Source organism: Arachis ipaensis, chromosome B4 (assembly GCF_059453495.1).
Source record: "Arachis ipaensis isolate K30076 ecotype BB chromosome B4, ASM5945349v1, whole genome shotgun sequence".
Taxonomy (NCBI): Eukaryota; Viridiplantae; Streptophyta; class Magnoliopsida; order Fabales; family Fabaceae; genus Arachis; species Arachis ipaensis.
In genome coordinates, this window is record NC_142439.1 from 28467145 (window position 1) to 28486700 (window position 19556).

General features: G+C 29.9%; 1 protein-coding gene and 1 pseudogene across 1 annotated transcript; one reads left to right on the top strand and one right to left on the bottom strand.

The window, feature by feature from the left end:
* Nucleotides 1–13690: 13690 nt before the first annotated feature.
* Nucleotides 13691–14650, bottom strand: LOC107636294 (uncharacterized). The gene is made up of 2 exons (XM_021122399.1): nt 14363–14650; nt 13691–13852 (listed from the first exon to the last, which is right to left on the bottom strand). Exons 1-2 carry the CDS (start codon nt 14648–14650, stop codon nt 13691–13693), a joined length of 450 nt encoding a protein of 149 aa, XP_020978058.1.
* Nucleotides 14651–14823: 173 nt separating this feature from the next.
* LOC148567028 (uncharacterized) lies at nt 14824–15573 on the top strand (annotated as a pseudogene).
* The last annotated feature ends 3983 nt before the right edge of the window (nt 15574–19556 follow it).

The window sequence follows — 19556 nt, forward strand, 5'->3', positions numbered from 1 at the left end:
TATATTTTGAAATGCTCTCAAGAAATATATATAAATTAAATTGTCCTAAAGTACTGAATTTTTAAAATTAACGTAAATTATTTCAGGGTGTGATGATTTATACGTTTTATATCTAAAATATATTGGAATAGAATGATTTATGTGCAAAAGTTAACTCTCACTAGTTTAGAGTGATCTATGTACATATAATTTCTAAATATTTTTAAATTTAGAGTGACAACAAGATTAGAATTAAAAATATTATTGGCTAATAAAGATGATGATGATTGAAACTCTACATCTAATATTGTTTATAAAATAATTTTAAAAAATTATAATTTGATAAATGGATTATTGAACAAAATTTTTTGTTCGGTAAATTAAAATCTGTTTTAAGAGTATAAGTTATGTTTAATGTATATGAAAATATTTTGGAACAACTTCCACTATGTTTTAGAAATAAAAATTGTGCACACTTTAAAAAAAAATATCATTTAAAAAAGTAGATTGTATTTCTTGAATAATTATTGTTCCTATTTAAATAAATTAGAGAACGATGATTTTAAAATTTGTATTATGGTCTCTTTTATTTTTTATATTTATAGATTAATATTTTCTTTTTGATGATGATGATGATGATGATGATGATGATGATGATGATGATGATGATGATGATAAAAAGATAAATTCATACCTCTTGAAAGTATTCATCTAATGTTATTTTTCTAAAATAGTTAAACTTATTATATTTTGTTGAAAAAATAAATTTTTTTCTTCTTTGTTGTTATTTTTTAAATTATTTTGTAGTAATTTTTGTTGCTATATATTGTTAGATTATTATTTTTTAAGGTAATATTTTTTGTTTCAGGTCATGTAATTATTTTTATATATCTTTTATCTTTTATAATTTATACATCAAATTTTAATTAATATATTTACAATGCATTTTTTTAAGTGCCTTCATTTATTGGTTATTAAAAATATATGTTATGAGTTATTAAATTCTTATTTAAATAAAACTATATTTTTCTTTTTTTGAATGTTGCATGTTTATTTTCTAATTCTAACTCTAATTTATTATAAAGATGGAAAAAAAATAATTGTTAGTTTATTAAAAAAATTATTATTGTTATTAACGTAAATTGTCACACTTTATTGTGTATTTAAAAGTTGTACATAAATCGTTCTAAATTAGTGAGAGTTACTTTTACACATAAATCGTCCTACCTCAACGTGTTTTAGGTGTAAAATGTGTAAATCATCACTTTCTAAAATGATTTAAGTTGATTTTAAAAGTTTATTATCCTAAGACGATTTATGTGTATCTTTTAAGAACATTTTAAAGTATAAATCATCTTAAAATATAACGGTTAACATATAATTTAAAACATACAGTCTTAAAGCAATTTATATATTATTAACAATAGAAAATTTATATTTTAAAAATTAATTTAAAAAAATCAGATAATATTAATTTCTCTTTATTTTATTTAAATAAAAAAGCTCATGTTTATGTGTTGTCTATTTGCCTTACTTGATGAGATACTAAATGACAAAAAAGAAAAAAAAAAAAAAAAAAGAACAAAGATGAAAGAGAATCACGAGACAAAGAAGATATGAATTCTATATGGCTATTTTCATCACCATGGAGATCAATATGCCCCAATTTTAAGATTGATAAGGCATTGAATGTCCAAAAAAAGATTTGTGAAGAGATTATGCGTCCTTTTTTTTTTCCCCGATTGAGATTAATTAATAACAGTACCTTGTGTCAATCTCTTACCAATTCAAGAGTAACAGCAAACTATTTAATGGCCAATAAACTAACTTAACTTTTCACATCGACAGATACAGTTAGGTGTTAAATACCAGAATATAAGATAAAAGAATCATACTGTCTAAAGATATTTAGAGACAGACTAATTTGATCTTTTTTTATGATGAATGATCATTTTCTCTTTTATAATAAAAAAACAGGAGCCAAATCGAGTATTCACTGAAAAAATTATAAAAAAAAAAAATGTCTTTGGTTGAGAGGAGTCACACCACAATAATCAACTGCGAGTACATAGTAATCTAATTCATGAGAAAACAAAGCACAACGTTCATATAAATCTAAGAGAACTTATAAAAAACTATTAAGCAGCTAAACATTTCTTCTCTCGGTCCTAATAATCAACTCGCAACCATTCAACGTCAATAAAACATCAATAACATTTTATATCCTCCACCAAGTCTCTCCAACTTTATGCTTTATTTTCATCAGTTCCTCAAACGTCCTCATCCCACATTCATAGATGTTGGTGTTTATCCTATTTTTTAACTTTTAAGAGACATAAAAAAATAAAATAAAATAAAATAAAAAACACTATTAGTGATTTAGTATACAAGGAATTAACCGAAACAAATATGGACTTGGACAAAACCAATTTTTGAGCTCCAAATCCTACCACTAGTATTCATAATTTCGAAATATAAGTCGCTTTTTGTAAGAGTTTTTATTCAAAACAATACAAAATAAATATTAAAATTTTAAATTGTTATGCATTTGATGTACTGCAAAAATCAAAACTTTTTCTTTCACGTTCTTAAATCTTAATCAATGCGTTTAAAATACTAATAATTTTTTCCCCATTTTACTTAGTTACATTTGAATTAATTTATCTAAAAAATAAAATAGAGAGAGTATATAAACAAGTACACATTGTAAACGGTAAAACCCAGTTAAATAATGAATAATAAATTAGTTAGGAGTAAAATTGGTTAAGAATTTAAATTTTATAATCGAAAAAAAATGAAAATATTTAAAATACAAATTGAAACAATTATCTTAAAAATTGTGGCTTAAGGTTGGACTAAACGAACAAAAAATTGAATTGGGCCTCATTTGGACCTAAGGCTCAGGGTTTATGAACCCACAATACTTAGCAAATTCAGCCATTTCCACTCCCTTCTTTGAGAAATCCACGAAATAGAGAGAAGAGAATGAGAGGATGCCCAAACACTATTTACGTACTAACTTTAAATCTACATAACTTCTAAACCATAGCTCCAATCGAAAATCCATTTACGGCCACGCGTCGTTCTCATCGTGCTCTTCGATTCTATACCACTTTTACAGTAAGCACTCCTAAAAATCTTGAACCATATTCAAAATGTTTTCCAAATTCGTGGTTTGGGTATATGGTATTGAGATGATTGTAATTTTGTTGTTTAGGAAAAACTCAATTTTGAGTTCTAGCGGTGTTTTGACCCAATATCAGACTACGTGAAATAAGGTAAGAGAACTTTTTTTCCTGTCTTTTCCAAATTTACGTTAAGAACCTAGTGTGAAACATTGTAGAATTTGTATGTGATTAGATTGAATAGGATTGGGTTGGCTTGCATTGATTCGTAATAGATTAGCTTGGTATAAATTCGGTGAGGGTTGATTTCAAAGATCACATTGGTGAGAAATTTGGTGGGGCTTAGACCGGTTGAGGTTGGAATTGAAAAGACTTTCCGAGGTTGAGACTACTATTAACAAAGGTATGGGTCTTAATTTCGGATAGACATTCTGTAAAACTATGTAAAAACCTAAGTTAATTATCCCTAAGTTAGTGTGGAATGAAAATGATTGATGATGTGCTTGAATGATAATTTAGTGTAAATTTTAGATGATGGATTATGTTTTAGCATGATTTCGTGAATTGGGTGTTTGGCAAGTAATATATGATCGATGGCATGAATGAATTTGGGTATGAATATTGCGGTATAGTTGTTATGTTAATTAGTGTGAAAATTGAGCTGGAGACCATGATCAGGTGTGGTATTCCCTATTGGTAAGTCAGGGTAAGTTGGATAATTGCCTTGTTATAATTGGTTGTGGAATGATGTGGGTTAGTTGAGTAATTAAATTGTTATGATTGGTTATTGATGAAAACTTAGAAAGTTGGATTAATTATGTTGGAACTTATTTGATTAGGTATTGAATGAATAGAAATTGATAAATGAATTTTGAGATGCTTAGAAATGGTTTTGGAGTGGTTTGAAACTGAATTGGTTTGATATTTGGTAAAAATTGACAATTGGGTAAATTTGGTAAAAACAGAATTTTGACTAACTTTGATGGGTCATAACTTGACGTTTGAAACTTGGATCTGTATAAAATTTATCTTAAATTGAAACAAGTGAAAAGATCTTTAAGACGGTCTAAGAACGGAGGAAAACACAGTTTATAGAAAAAAATTATGAATGTTGAAAAATTGGGATTTAAAACTGAAATGCAGCAAATTATGCAGAATTGGATAGACCCAGCTTCTATGCGTACTCATGAGTTGAAAATTCAATTGGGGCAGTGGGAAGTTCTGCACGAACACACCATGTGTGTGTATGCATGACTTGAGGTTTGTGCGTACGCATGACTTGCGAAATCCCATTTATCCGAGTCAAGTTCTGCACGTATGCACGAGGTATGCGTATGCACAACTACCCTGTTTTGACTAAATTGTTGTTTTTGAATTACTTAACTTTCCCAACCTGTTTATAACCGCTGTTTAACCCTATTTGAAGTTGAACAACTAATCATTAAGCATTAAATACATCGAAAAGATCATAATGAATTGAGTTAAACTACTCCCGAATTTAACGCTTGGTTAATCGGATGAAATGTTGCGGGGATGGTGATTTTATCCCACCCGTGGTGAGGACGAAGGTTTCACTCCATTCATGTGTTAATGAAATTGACAAATTGATAAATGATTGTGAGTTAATGAATTCAAATTGATAAAATAGATAACGGATTTAGGGTTGGTAAGTTTAATCACTTATGAAATGTCTAAAAGACTTTGATATTGATTAATTGTGTCCTGAATGGATGGCCGTGGCAAGGTCTAGGTGTTATCCCGCTACGTCATAACTTGATCTTTGATTTGGCACCTGTATCGGGTAAGGATGGATATTTCATCCCACTTGTTCTGTGGTTGTAGTGTGATGTGGGAACGGCGATACGTAATGCCCATATTCTTTCGGATGAAAGGTGAGATAGCACACTCCATTGATGTGAGACCTTACTCTCCGTTGCTTGGCATGTTTATACCTCCAAGAGAAGGTGAGACGGCATTCTTCATTGAGATAATAGTACCATGATTTATATTATGCCTCTTAGGGATGCGCACCGAGAGACCAATTCGGGATGTCAACCAAATTTTGTGTCGGATTTGGCGGTATAACCGACACGTGAGCTCATGGCCAGTAGGACAAGCATGTATCATGTGCATCTATGTGACATTGTTTGAGTGTGCTTATTTTATATAGTTTGCCTATGTGATTATTCCTGTTTAACTCCTATTTACACTACTTGTTGTAATTGCCTTTGATTGTTGTTGAATCTTATTACTTGTGTTTGTTGCTACTACTGAAATAAACTATTGGATACTACATTACTGAAATTGGCCAGTTGTGATATTCGGGAGAAATGATGACTTGAACTGAAAAGAGTTGAGAATTTGATATCATGAGTATGACTGAGACTTAGTCTGTTTACTCTGTTTGGATTAGAAAGGACCCTAAATTTGAACTTTGAATGATCGGAGTTTAAGATTGTCTAGCGCGTTCATATCTTTTTACATAGTCTCTATTTGGAACTATTATCCTATTGGAAACCTTCGAGTTCTCACCCCGTTGTCAAATTATTTATTTTACAGATACAGAACATGACGCACCTTGCTGAGCGTGCTAGACTTAGACAGCCAAGACTCCTCTTATATTTTGTATTCTTGTACTAAGTTTATTTATATTCTTCACTTTTGAACACATATTTGTATATATCTCTTTTAGAGGTTGATTTATGGTGAAACAGGTTATATTTTATTTATTCCAGGATTGTATTATACCTTTTAGTCGGTCTTTTTTTCGCAGGTCGAGACTAATACTTGCTCCGTATCTCTTTTTACCGACGTTCATTACTTTTAACGTTTCGAGTGCGATGTAATTGTTGTTTTTGTTTACCTCTTTTTGTAGGTTCCTAGTTGTATTAATATTTCTTCGAATATACATACGTATTTTATTTTTAGGTGTCATAATATTTTACTATCTCTGATTTACGACTATAATATAAAATTTTGTGTACTATTATATCACTCCTCCCTGAAGCACTTTTCAAATTATATTTCTTGAAATAAATTATTGATTAAATGGGAAAAGTAGGGTAATTAACGCAACAAATCAATAATAAATTACATGATAATTAAATAGAACTATATATTAATTAGCTTTTTCAGGTTAAAAATAGAAAGGGGTCAATTATATTTATGGTTGATGTACCATGGTGAGACGAGATGAGACGAGAGATGACTACTCACTTGTAATAATGAGGCACTAATTTGAGTATTTCACTTAAAATTTGGCATAACAAATGAGAGTTCTGCATAAAGCATTACAGGAGAAGAAGAAAGTCAAATATAGCCAAGGATAATTCGCCAGCAAAATAAAATGAATTATTAATTAAATCATCATTCGACACATATATAAAAATGGAAATGAATCTTTTCAATTATTAAAAATAAGTGAAAGTGTAAAATGTAATTTTTAATTTTTTATTATTTTTTTATCATATTTATTTTTAGTTCTACTTATGATCATATTTTATTCTTTTAATTGTAAAAAAAAAATTGAGAAAATTCATTCTCTATAAAACCCCTATTCTCTTTTAATATCTACCATTATTTTTTTAATTTATTATTAAATCAATACATTTAGATATAGTCTTAATTCATCTGATTTAGAGTAAAATTTAAAAAATAAGAAAAAAAAATACTAATCTTCATTGATAAATAATATTTAATTACCGACAAATTACCCTTGGCTGCATTCTACTTTGTGCCTCTTGTGTGAGCTGAGAGCATAAATTAAACCACTATTCCATGCATAACCCATTATGACGCCAAATTAAGCATGACAATTAGATGAAGATGAAGATAAATATGAAGATAAAGATAATACTCCTCATAATATTCGTCCTACTGTATTATTATATAAACAAAGGGAGGGACATAATGCTCCTATATAGAGCCATAATAAATTAATAATAATATTCTCATAGCAAGTTGCATTATTTTGTCACCACACTTACACTCATTAGTCATCACTCTACTTTCTTCGATTCTCCTTTCCAAAATAGGAAAATTCTATGGTGTGGTTATACTGACCATCCATACATGTGAATTTGACGTGTTTTTTTATAATGTCTTACATGTGGAAGGAAATTTGATGTGACCATTGCTCTAAAATACTGGTATGTACTATTTCTTGCAGTGTTAGTTTATTTAGTGGACGGTAATAATTTCAGTTACGTAGATTAATTAATGGAGAGAAGAGGCCTAATTTTTTTGATAAAATAGAGTAATGGACCATGTGAATTAAATGTTAATGGGCTGAGATGTAATCTTTCTTGGAGTATTGAACTAACAGGATAGGACTATTAGTAGTGAATGGGTTAAAAGTGAAGTTTTTTGGCAAGTGGAAAAAAATTTGTGGAATAAGTAGGATTCGTTTAGGAAAAAGTTTGGTAACTTTTTCAGTCATAATCAGCTAAAACTTTTCATATTTTACTTCATTTATATCATTTAATAATAGTTTTATTTTTTACTTCACTCTCTTATCATTCTACTTATCACCGTTTATTCTACTTATCACCGTTCTTATCAAATCTGCTAATTAATGATATTAATTAGAAAATTATATCATTTTTATTAGGCACTATTATAATCAATACTTAATATTCATTTTTATAATTTGATTTTTATATATAAAAATACAATAAAAATTAATAATAATTATATTTAAGATTAATATTATTCAATTTTAAACTATATTTTATTATGTAGTTCAAATTATTTTACATATATACTAATAAATCATGATTCAAAATATTTTAATATTTTATTTTTGAAGACATTATACATTTAAATCAACGTATGATTTTTTAAATCACCGTCTTTGATAATTTAAAAATTTATTTCATGTTTTTCAAAGTGAAAATGATTTATTTTAATTCACATATATTTCTAAATTTTACTCTAATTAGATTTGAAAAAAAATGTCAAATACTTAAATTAATTTATTTAATTGACAAATTTATTCATAACATCCACAAGTTCATACACATAACATCCATAATTAAGTAAGATACACATAACATCTAAAATTTTATATTAATAACATCCATAATTTCATACTCATAACATTCATAATTTCATACATATAATATTTATAATTAACAAATTTTTACAATTAATATTACTAAATTTTAAACTATGTGTCTTGTTATATATTTCAAATTATCTTACATGTACACTAAAGAGTCATAATTTTAATATTTTTTATTTACTATTCATATGTATACTTATTTATTGATTTTAATACGACGAGTTAATAATTATTTTTTAAATTTTATTTTTTAATTTTAATTTTTTTTTATTTTATAATAGCCTATATGTAAAATATGAGTTGTATACCAGAAGTTGTTAAATTCTCTAATTTAACATCCATATTTTTATACATATAATATTTATAATTTTATATATATAATATTCATAATCAATAAATTGGTGCTAATTTATTATTATTTATTATTTTATTTTGCAGGTCATGAACCAATAATTTTAGATAATTTTAATTTTCAATAAATAAAAATTGATCAAATTTAAAATAGTTTATTTTTTATAAAATGTGTTGAGGTGGTTTGAGTTTTTTTTAATTAAAAATATAAGAATTTGAAATTTTTATTTGGAAGAAAAAAATTATACAATTATAAATACATGTAATAATAATGAAGGAGAAATTTTTGCAATTTGATTCACATTAAATTTAGAATTAACTTTTAGTTTAATTAAATAAGGAAAGATAATTAATGATTGAAAGAAATTAATTACGCCAATTAAATTAGGAGAGTGATTCACACTCTCTTATAAACGCAAATACTATTAGTCATATATCTTTATTTATTATCTATAATATTTTGGTTACGTAGCATTGTCCTTCGTTTATTATATTAAAGAATGATCAGTGCCTACATTAACAATGAACCAATTGAGCAGAACTTTTTAATTATTGACCTATGTTATAATAACGAAACGGGTTTTTTATTATGATCATATTCATATTAGAAAATAATTTTAAATGAACTTAATGTGAAAAGTGAAGTTAACTTTAAAAGAAAAAAATCGACAAATAAATATATCTGTATTTTCAGTTACATAAAGAAAAGAATATAAATTTTATTAAAGTGGGATAACTAGTATTGAAGTTGCATGTAGATGAAAAAAAAAATTATGAAGTTAATTACTACTGACTATATGCTAAACCAAAAAAAATTATAAAATTAAAATTGAAGTAGTTAAATCCTCTTGTTGTGAAGAACCAAAAAAAGTCTCTTAAATTAATGCAAGATATGTAGAAATAAATTTAATATTAATTTTTTTCAAATAATTGTGGTGACTTGAGATCTTTAGGTGTGTGCTTGCATTATGGTATATAAATTGGCATAAAATTAATTTTGCAAACATGATTTTGATGGAAAGTTTATCTTAAGGTGATTTACGTTTGGCTATCTTTATATAAAAATAGATTATAGTAAAAAAATGTTGTTTAGATTACGCTACTAAAAATCACTTTTAAATAAAAAATTACTAAAATAAACCTCAACTTAAATTAATTTTGTATATTATCTGATCATATTAAATTTAGATATTTGAATAGATCTTATTAATTAATTTTATAATGAAATTAATATTTATATTCTAAAATAAAAATAATATATAAAAATTGGCAAAATATATTTTTAATTAAAATTAACAAAATATAAATTTCAGAGAGCACTAACAATTATAAAAAAAATTAAATATTTGTCTTAGTAGTAATTGAAATAAATCAAATAATTTTTTATGAGAGGTGACAGAATGTTCCTTTTTCCTGTATACGAGGTGAGAGACACTATATTTTTTTTATTTTGGTTTTCTGAAATTTTTTCAGCATTAACTTTTTTTTTCTTCCACTACATACTAAATTTTTATTACAATTCTTTTTTGTTCTTTCAAAGCATTTCTTATGGATAATTTGGGTTAAGTATAGATGATTTTGGTAAACTACTATAAAACTTATATGAAAAACAAAATAAAAAATAATCCATCCAAACCTGTTAATCCCGTTACAAACAAAACTATTTTATAAGCCCAAAAGCTCCAAAAAAAAGTAATCATAATAATAAAATGGCAGACTATTTCATTAACACCCTAACCACACATAATTCAACGACAACCTCTAGAATCTCTCTGTGGCTATCAACAAAAATGATACAATAGCATCTTGTTACACTTAAGTCCCTGCACACGTATCTTAATGTCATTTATTCCACGTAAAATCCATACATGTAGATATTTATACATTCACACCATAGACTCCCCCTCCAAAATAAGGGTGATCGGTGCTTTGCAACTTGCAAGCCACATAAGGAAACTGCCACGCTTATCGCTTTAGGCACATCCACGTTCTCTTCATTTATTTATTTATTTATTTTTTGGTGATTTTTTCTTCATTCATTTTATATTAAGACTAATAGTACATGATCAATAAAAAATTATTATTTTTGTTTAATATTTAGTCAGTAATAACAAAAAATATATAACTTATATTTATATTTATTAAAATTTATATATAAAAAATATATTTTATATATATTTTTTAAAATTTATACACATAAATTAATAAAATTTATTTATTAAAAATATTTTAATATTTATAATAATTAAAAATGATGACTAAAAATATTAAAAATTATTACATTCCAAAAATTTCTCTTCTACTAATATTGCATTAGTAGATATTAATGTGTTTCTTAATTTTTTTGTATAATAATAATAATAATAATAATAATAATAATAATATTATTATTATTATTATTATTATTATTATTATTATTATTATTATTATTATTAAAAATCAATTGCATTGTTAATCGTCATTTTGCAAATCTTTTGATGCAACAAAAAAATTATTATGTAAAAATTATGAAATTTTAAATTTTATTAATCTAAAAATGATTAAATTTAAATATTTAAAATTATATATTAAATTTTTAATAATTTTTTATTTAATTAAAAGTTCAACTAAAAAATTAACAAAAAAAAAAAAAAGATTCAACTACAGTTCAATTTCAATTAGATTATTTAACCATTAAATTAATAATTTCACTGATTTATTGATCGATTCAATTCTTGCTATCTGGTTAAATTTCTCTTATATCCCCTTTATCATGTAATAGATAATTAGATAATAGATACATATATGTAACATGGATTTTTATCAATATATTTATCTATTATATATAAAGGAGATTAGTAAATAAGTTGGTCAAAATGTTCTTTTTTTCGTTAATCATATATATATATAAAAACTTTATGATTCTTAGAATTTAATCCAAAATCTCTTATTAAAACGATAGTACTTGTCATTTTAACTATCTTATTATTATTAGATTTTATGGTTTAAGACTATTATTGTGTGTATATTAATTTAGGTTTAATTATTCTATTAATTTTTATAGTTTCGTAAAATTTTTAATTAGATCCTTATACTTTTTTTTTTTAATTGAGTTCTTGTATCAATTTTTTTAGTTGAGTTCTTACACTTTTTTTTCTTTTTATTTAAGTTCTGTACCAATTTTTTTTATAAGTTGAATCCCTATACAATTATGCCAATTACTACCAAGAATGACTTAATTAAAAAAAATTTTGGTGCAGGGACCTAATTAAAAGAAAAAAAAAGTATAGGGACTTAATTGAAAATTTTGCGAAATTATAAGAACTAACAGAGAAATTAAACCATTAATTTACTAGTATTTATAAAATTTTTTATTTAAACATTTATCATTAATATAAGAAATAAGAAAAAGATAAAAGGAAGATACAACAAGAATATACACCGTCCTCGGCTATGAAAGAGAAAAAAAAAAAACCGAAAACAAAAAAAAAATCGAATAAAACTAGTTGAATATTAGTTGAAACCATCCAACTTCTTTCAAAATAAAAAAATAGCAAACTATCCATAGTAACATTTGAAGGGGATATGAAGTTCAAGATTTATTATTAACTATAATATATAGTCTTGGATTATTATTAGGGTGTTTGTGGATCGGATTTGATCCGCATATCCACAATATTTACCTGAATCTGATCCGGAAATTATAGATATGGATCCAATTTGTAAGGTTATCGGATCATATTGGATCCTATTTGCACACTAATATGATCATATTGCGTATTCTGTGTAGATATCCGCATATCCGCGTATCTGCAAAAATAAAGAAATAAATAAGTAAATATTCTTTTTATGTTCTATTTTAACTAATAATAATCATATATGTTGTATTATTTTAATTTATTATTTAAGAAAAGTATGTTTAATATTATTTTAAGAGTAAACATATTTAAAAGAATAGAAAAAATTAATTTTATTGATATTTTTTTAATAAAAATAAGTTTTTAAAAATATTTTTGTGTTTTGCGGATATATTCGATATTTGTGCGGATCAGATCCAAGCTTAAAAAATGCGGATATTGGATCCGATCCGATGATTTTAGTGCGGACGAATTCGAAATTTTGGTCACATCCGATCCGATCCGATCCGCGTTCACCCTTAATTATTATAAAATAAAAATAATTTTTATCATAAAATTATTTCTCAAAAAAATTAAATTTTTAAAAAAAATAATTTCATAACAATCTTATTTAATGAGAATAAAAAGTACATAAATGTTTAATGAAATTTAAACAAATGAATTCAACGTTGTATCTTGACTCCAAATTTTTGTATACTACTATATATGTTTATAAGTTTCCGTACTTTTCATCTAATTAAAGATCACTGATTATGTTTGAGAAAGATTTAGTACTCCTAAGTGTGATTCAAATAATTTAATAGTACATTTGAGTTAATAGTCAAAATCGTCCCTGAAAGATACTCCGATCTCTATTTTGGTTCTCGAAAGATAAAATTAATCAAAATCGTCCTCGAAAGATACACGACTTGGTCACGTTAGTCCTTCCGTCAGTTGGACGATGACGTGTCACGTTAAATGCCACGTGGCATGATGACGTGTCACGCCACATGGCAGATCTGTGACACATGGCACGCCACGTGGCAGGTCAATGACACCTGGCATGCCACGTGTCACTTGACATGTAAAAAAGTTTTTTATAATCAAAATAGTCCTTGAAAGTTCAGTCATAAATCATTTTCATCCCTCAAATTTTAAAAATTAGTCAAACTAGTCCTTAATATGATCCTCTTAAGAGCACTATTCATATGCTTGTCCAAAAAGTAATGTTGAGAGAAATTCCTGCTTAAGACACCATATTAAATCCCTAGAAATTAGTCAATCCTTCGTTGTTTGTCAGGTTCCAGACATTTCAAGAAAAATTAAAGAATATTTAGCAATGCTTCACCTGATGAGCTTTCATTTAAATTTCAAATTTACATATCATATATTATTCATATATGCAAAAAGAAAAATGTAACTGTAAAAAATGGAGTCAGCGATGAATGCACAATACACAAGAAGTAACAAGTTCCAGGGTGATATTTTACAAAGAAACTAATCAGCAAAGGCTAAAGTACACAGAAATTTGATATCTGTAACGGGATTTCTAACCTAAATATGTGAAATGCTGCTTTTTATTTTAGCTGAAGTGCTATTTGAGATATCCTTTCATCTTCTAAGAGTGCATAAGGATCCACATACTGGGGAGGTGATAGTGACATCTTGCTTGTATCATGGACAAAAGTTGATCCAAAATACTGCAACACAGTACACACCAAATCATCAAATCCTATTCTCTAAAAGATTATATGCATCAACATTCAATATTACAAAATTATAGGTTAGTGTAAGACCAACATGTCATAACTAACCAGTCAATAGCTGAAAGAAAAATCATAATGGCCAAGATAATATATGCATTAATGAACATGCAAATAGCTGCATAAAAGAGTCATGCAGAAGTTGAAAGGAAAAGATCTTACCAAGTAAAGAGCTGAAAAGAATGCGACGATCATGAGGATCAACGGTCTGAATCCCAAGAAAAATGTTCCTCCAAGTTAAAGTTATAAACGAGTTTCTGTATTCCTCTTCCCCTATTCATAATTTGTTCTCTTGTTTCTTGTTACTCATTAAAAATGTCCCAACAAAAAAATTGAAATACTATTTTCTTTAAAAAATGAGACACCCTTGGGGCAGTGCAAACAATGGAACACATGACCGACAAATATAAACTAACTACTGGCAAACAATGAAATCATTGCAGCAAAATCTCATATATATATATATATAATATGGTATTGAAGAACGATAAATGTTAACAATGAATCAATCTCAAGACCTTCACTGTTCAACGCCATGGATTGCTCCCTCTGATTTTCCAGACTCCTCTCTACATCGGTTGAGACAACATTTCTCCTCGGGAGACCTCTATCTTGTTCATTTACAACCACCTCTTCGTCAACTCCAGAGTTGCCCTGCTTGTAATCCTCAAGCAATGATGTAGGAGTCATGCCCCTCCTCTTCAATTCCTTCATAAACAACGATTCTGGAGGTTCTTCTTCTGAAAATTTAGTATCAATAGCAGCATTAGCCATCAAAAGGTGAAGTTAAAAAATTGAACTCCGAGCCGAAACACTACTATACAATAATATCTACTCATTCAATCAATCCAAATCAATACATCATTACATTTCAACAGGAATTCCTGCTATTTCTGAGGAAGAGTGGAAGTTACAGACCATCTATTTGTAAAAAGTACTGACTGAAAATGGATATTGATGAAGCTGAGAGAGTAGTTGTGGCAAAATCAGTTGCTTCAAGGCCTAATTGTTCTACTTTCAGATCTTTCTCTAAGCTTCTTGCAGGTGCCATTAATGCCTCATCACCCCAAATTGAATCTTCTCAGGCAACAGTTTCTGCCATTAGACCAAAGACAGTGATGTTCAAGTCACCGCCACATTCCGGAGCCTAATATAGCATAGCTTCCTCCCTGAGATTTAGCAAATAGGGTTTCATTTCACAAAATTTAAAAATCACAAAAAATCTAATTGGGAATTGGAACATGATTTTCCAATGGAGTCAACCAAAGAACAATACGGGTTACTGCATTCCTCAAAGCAGCCGCTGCCGTGAAGTCCGCCGCCGTGATTTTCTCCGATGACGATGACGAGACTGCCGGAGATTGCGTCAACGGCCCATGGCCAGCCGCAGCCAAGGGAACCTTCGATGCTGTGATTGGGATCGAGCCGGAGAACGAGCTGTTCGGAGCATGTGCCGTCGAGAAAGGGTGCGAAGAAGGCGGCGATGAGGTGAAGGTCTCTGGTGGTAGCAGGCTAGCAGCTGCGAAGTGGAGGAGGTTGTGGACGAAATTGTGGTTGGAGAAGGAGCTAAATTGGGGGAAGGTGAAGAAGAACCTTGCATTGATGAATTGCAAGGCTTGGGAATTGAAGATGATGCAAAGAAGAATAAGAAGCAAACTGTGAAGAAGAAGAGAAGAACGGCGACGTTTCAAGGCTAGGAGAGCCTTCTACCAAAACGGCGTCGTTTTGGTTGTCTGCCACGTTGGCAGTTAACGGCCTACGTCAGTGGCCGTTTGCCAACTCAGCTACGGAGATGATGGAAGGACGAACGTGACCAAGTAGGATATCTTTGGGGGACAAATTTGATTAATTTTATCTTTTGGGGACGAAAATGGAAATCGAGGTATTTTTCAGGAACGTTTTTGACTATTAACTCTAGTACATTTACTAGATATGTCAAACCAACAAAGAAGTGATGAATTCCTTTGAAATCACTTTCATACCTAGTGACACAAATTTATATGCACCTTGATTAATGTGTTTTCTCTGACTAGTGTGGACTTGTGGTACCGTTCTTATTATTATAAAATAGTTATTAATTATAAAAATATTTAATAACTAAAAAAAATCAATCAAAAACAACATAATTTATTTTATTTAGTATTTATTAATTATTATGATAATTAATAAATATTAAATAAGATAAATTTTGACTAATTTTTTGTCTTCCTAATATTATTCATTAATTAATCAATTCTTATATCAATATTATATGAATATATACTTTCCACCACTTAGACTATAATAATTACTAATTATTATTTGTGGTGTTTGCTTGACGTCATAAAAGATAGAAGCATTATTTACAAATAAAATTAATAATACATACAAGTAAGTAACACTTTTGGATATTTCACACATTAAATATTTCTGTCATTACTCATTACAACACTTTCTGCTTTGTCATCAAACAAACACCAGATATTCTTTTCTTAATATTCTAATAAATTTTGAAGTTGCAAATAAATCAGTATGTATTCTACTTTATATATATAGAACAGCGGTAAAGTGCCCACAGAATTGGTCTTTAGAATAGGTTAATTAGTTAGTAATTACTAGTTATTACTATGGCATCACTTGTTTAACTAATTACCAATATTTCAATTCTAAAAGTTTAAATTAGCAAGCTGAGTATGATTTCTTATATCATAGTAGTTTTTGCAGTTGCTATCAAACCAATGATATATAATTGTATTTCATAGATAAAATAGGTTAAAAAATTATAAAAGTTATAAAGGTTGCACAAAGGATAACACGCATTGATATTGTGATTAATAGTAAGATATATGAAAAAAAAAATGTTAAAGAAAACTTTGGTAAAATTACAATTTAGTCATTAAAAAATTATTAAAGAATATGTAAGGGTGAACTAATAGGAGTACGTGATATTAAGTAATATTAACAAGGAGTACAGTGGTAATTCAAGAAAAAAAACAATTTCAATGTAATAGTAACACTGTCTCATACAAATAAGAAGGGAGCAGCAGAATGCAATCCCAGTAAATGATGGAAAATTGCTAAGGTTTAGCCACAACAATTAGCACCTGAACAAGAACAGAAAGAGAGAATTAGACTAGAGAAGGGGAAGAATTTGAGAAGAAAAGAGAGCAGAGGAGAAATTTCAGAAGGGAATGAGGTTACCACTGCATAGCTACCACTCAAAGTCGTCCAGCCTTCTATTAATGACCCTCCCCCTCGTGCTTCTCCTGATTTCTTCAATTGAAGGATCGTTTGACAGCTGTCCGTTTCCAATAACTAACTTTTTTTCCCTCTCATTCCTTGGTACTGATTCTGCATGACCTTCCTTCACGTACTCTTTTTCATTTTTATTCCTTACATTACTCCCCCCATTAACTTCAACCTTGCCCTCAAGGTTGAGATGCGGGTAAGCCTTCCGAAGGTGATAAGCATTTTCCCAGGTCGTGTCCGCCTCAGGAGTCGGTCCCCACTGCACCTGCAATTGAGGCACTTCCTGTCCATCTTGTAATATGGATCTTTGCCCCACCACCTTGTATGGTTCCAGGATCGGGCCCGATTCGGTGGTTTGAAGAGGGAGAGGTAAGTAGTATTTATCATGCTCCCCGCGAAATTGTTTGAGAGTGGAAATGTGAAAAACATTGTGGATCTTAGCTTCTGCAGGCAGGACCAACCGATAAGCAACCGCGCTAAGTTTCTTGTCGATCCTAAAGGGGCCGAAATAGCGCATACCAAGTTTCTGGTTCTTCCTTAAGGCAACTGAATGCTGCCGATAAGGTTGCAACTTCACAAGGACCCAGTCACCGACCTCAAACTCTACATGTCTTCTGGTTCTATCAGCGAAATGCTTCATATATTGCTGAGATCTGGACAGATTGGCCTTGAGCTGCTCCAAGAGATGATCCCTTGCTAACAACATCTCTTGTAGGGAGGCTGCATCTTCTTGGCACCATTCGTATTTAACTAACGAAGGAGGTTCTCTGCCATATAGGGCCTTATAAGGAGACATTTTTATACTTCTATGGGCAGAGGTATTATACCAATATTGTGCCCAAGGAAGCATGTCCAGCCACTTTTTGGGAGTGTCGTAGCAGAAGCATCGTAAGTACATTTCCAACGTCTTGTTAAGCACCTCACTTTGACCATCGGTTTCCGGATGGTATGCCGAACTCATGGCCAAGTTAGTACCTTGTAGCTGGAATAATTGTTGCCAGAATTTACTCACAAATACCATGTCCCTATCCGAGACAATTGATCTGGGGAAGCCATGAAGTTTCACTATGTTTTTAATAAACGCCTCAGCCACCGATTTGCTGTTAAAGTCGTGTTTGAGCGCAATAAAGTGAGCAAACTTCGTGAGTCTATCGATGACGACCATGATCACTGAATAACCATTAACTGGAGGCAGGGCAGTTATAAAGTCCATGCATATGTCCTCCCATACTTGAGCCGGAATGGGTAAAGGTTGCAGGAGGCCGGCTGGTGATTTTGTTTCCATCTTGGCCTGTTGGCAAGTGCCACACAAAAGGACATAGCGTCGAATATCCCGTTGCATATTAGGCCAATAAAAATGAGAGCAAATCCTTTCCACTGTCTTTGCGATTCCTGAGTGCCCACCAATGCTACTGTCATGATATTCATGCAAAATGAGTTTAATTAAACTACTGTGCATAGGAATCACAACACGCCCTCGCCATAATAGCAAGCCATTCCTACAAGTATAGTTCAAGTCATCATTGGTATTGCTGCTGCAGCGTTGTAGGATGTCCTTCAAAGTGGAATCCTTTTCAATATCCCCCTTTAAGGTTTGAATCCATTCTAATTTAGGCCCTGACCAGGCTGCCAAGAAGCATCGGGACAAGGCATCGGCTGGTACATTTTCCGCTCCCGGTTTATACTGAATCTCGAAGTCATAGCCCAGCAATTTGTGCAGCCATTTGTGCTGCTCTGGCGTGTGAAGATTCTGCTCCAATAAGGCTTTAAGACTTTGTTGATCGGTGCGAATAATGAATTTTTGTCCAAGGAGGTAGTGCCTGAATTTTGCAATGGCTTCAGTAATAGCATGAAATTCCCTAATATATGCCGACTGGCGCTGCATAGCAGGAGCCAATTTCTTAGAAAAATATGCAATGGGGTGCCTGCCTTATGTTAAAACTGCTCCTATACCATTGCCCGAGGCATCCGTTTCCACTTCAAAGGGTAGTGCAAAGTTAGGCAAGGCAAGTACAGGTTGGGATGTGATTGCAGACTTGAGTTGGTTGAAAGCCAATTCAGCTTTGTCGTTCCAATTGAAGGAATCTTTTTTTAGTAAATCCGTGAGCGGGGAAGCTATGGCTGCATACCCTTTAATAAACCGCCTATAGTATCCTGTTAAACCCAAAAAACCCCTAAGCTGCTTGAGGTTTTTTGGTTGCTTCCAATCCAGCACAGCCTGAACCTTTGCTTTATCCATGTGGACACCATTAGATGAGATTGTATGACCCAAATAATCCACCTCAGATACACCAAAAAGGCACTTAGTGAACTTAGCATACAGGGTCTCTTGTTGCAGTAGCTTCAGGACAATCTCCAAATGATTCAAGTGATGCTGCCAAGAAGGACTATATACTAGAATATCATCAAAGAAGACTAAGACAAACTTCCTTAAATATGGTCGAAATACATC

Bases quoted from the DNA above. Each gene is read 5' to 3' on its own strand.
- LOC107636294 (XM_021122399.1), bottom strand. From the start codon at position 14,650: ATGGCTAATGCTGCTATTGATACTAAATTTTCAGAAGAAGAACCTCCA. The intron at 13,853-14,362 runs GTTCTTCAATAC...ATAATCTTTTAG, and splicing joins ATTCATTGTTAACATTTATC to AGAATAGGATTTGATGATTT.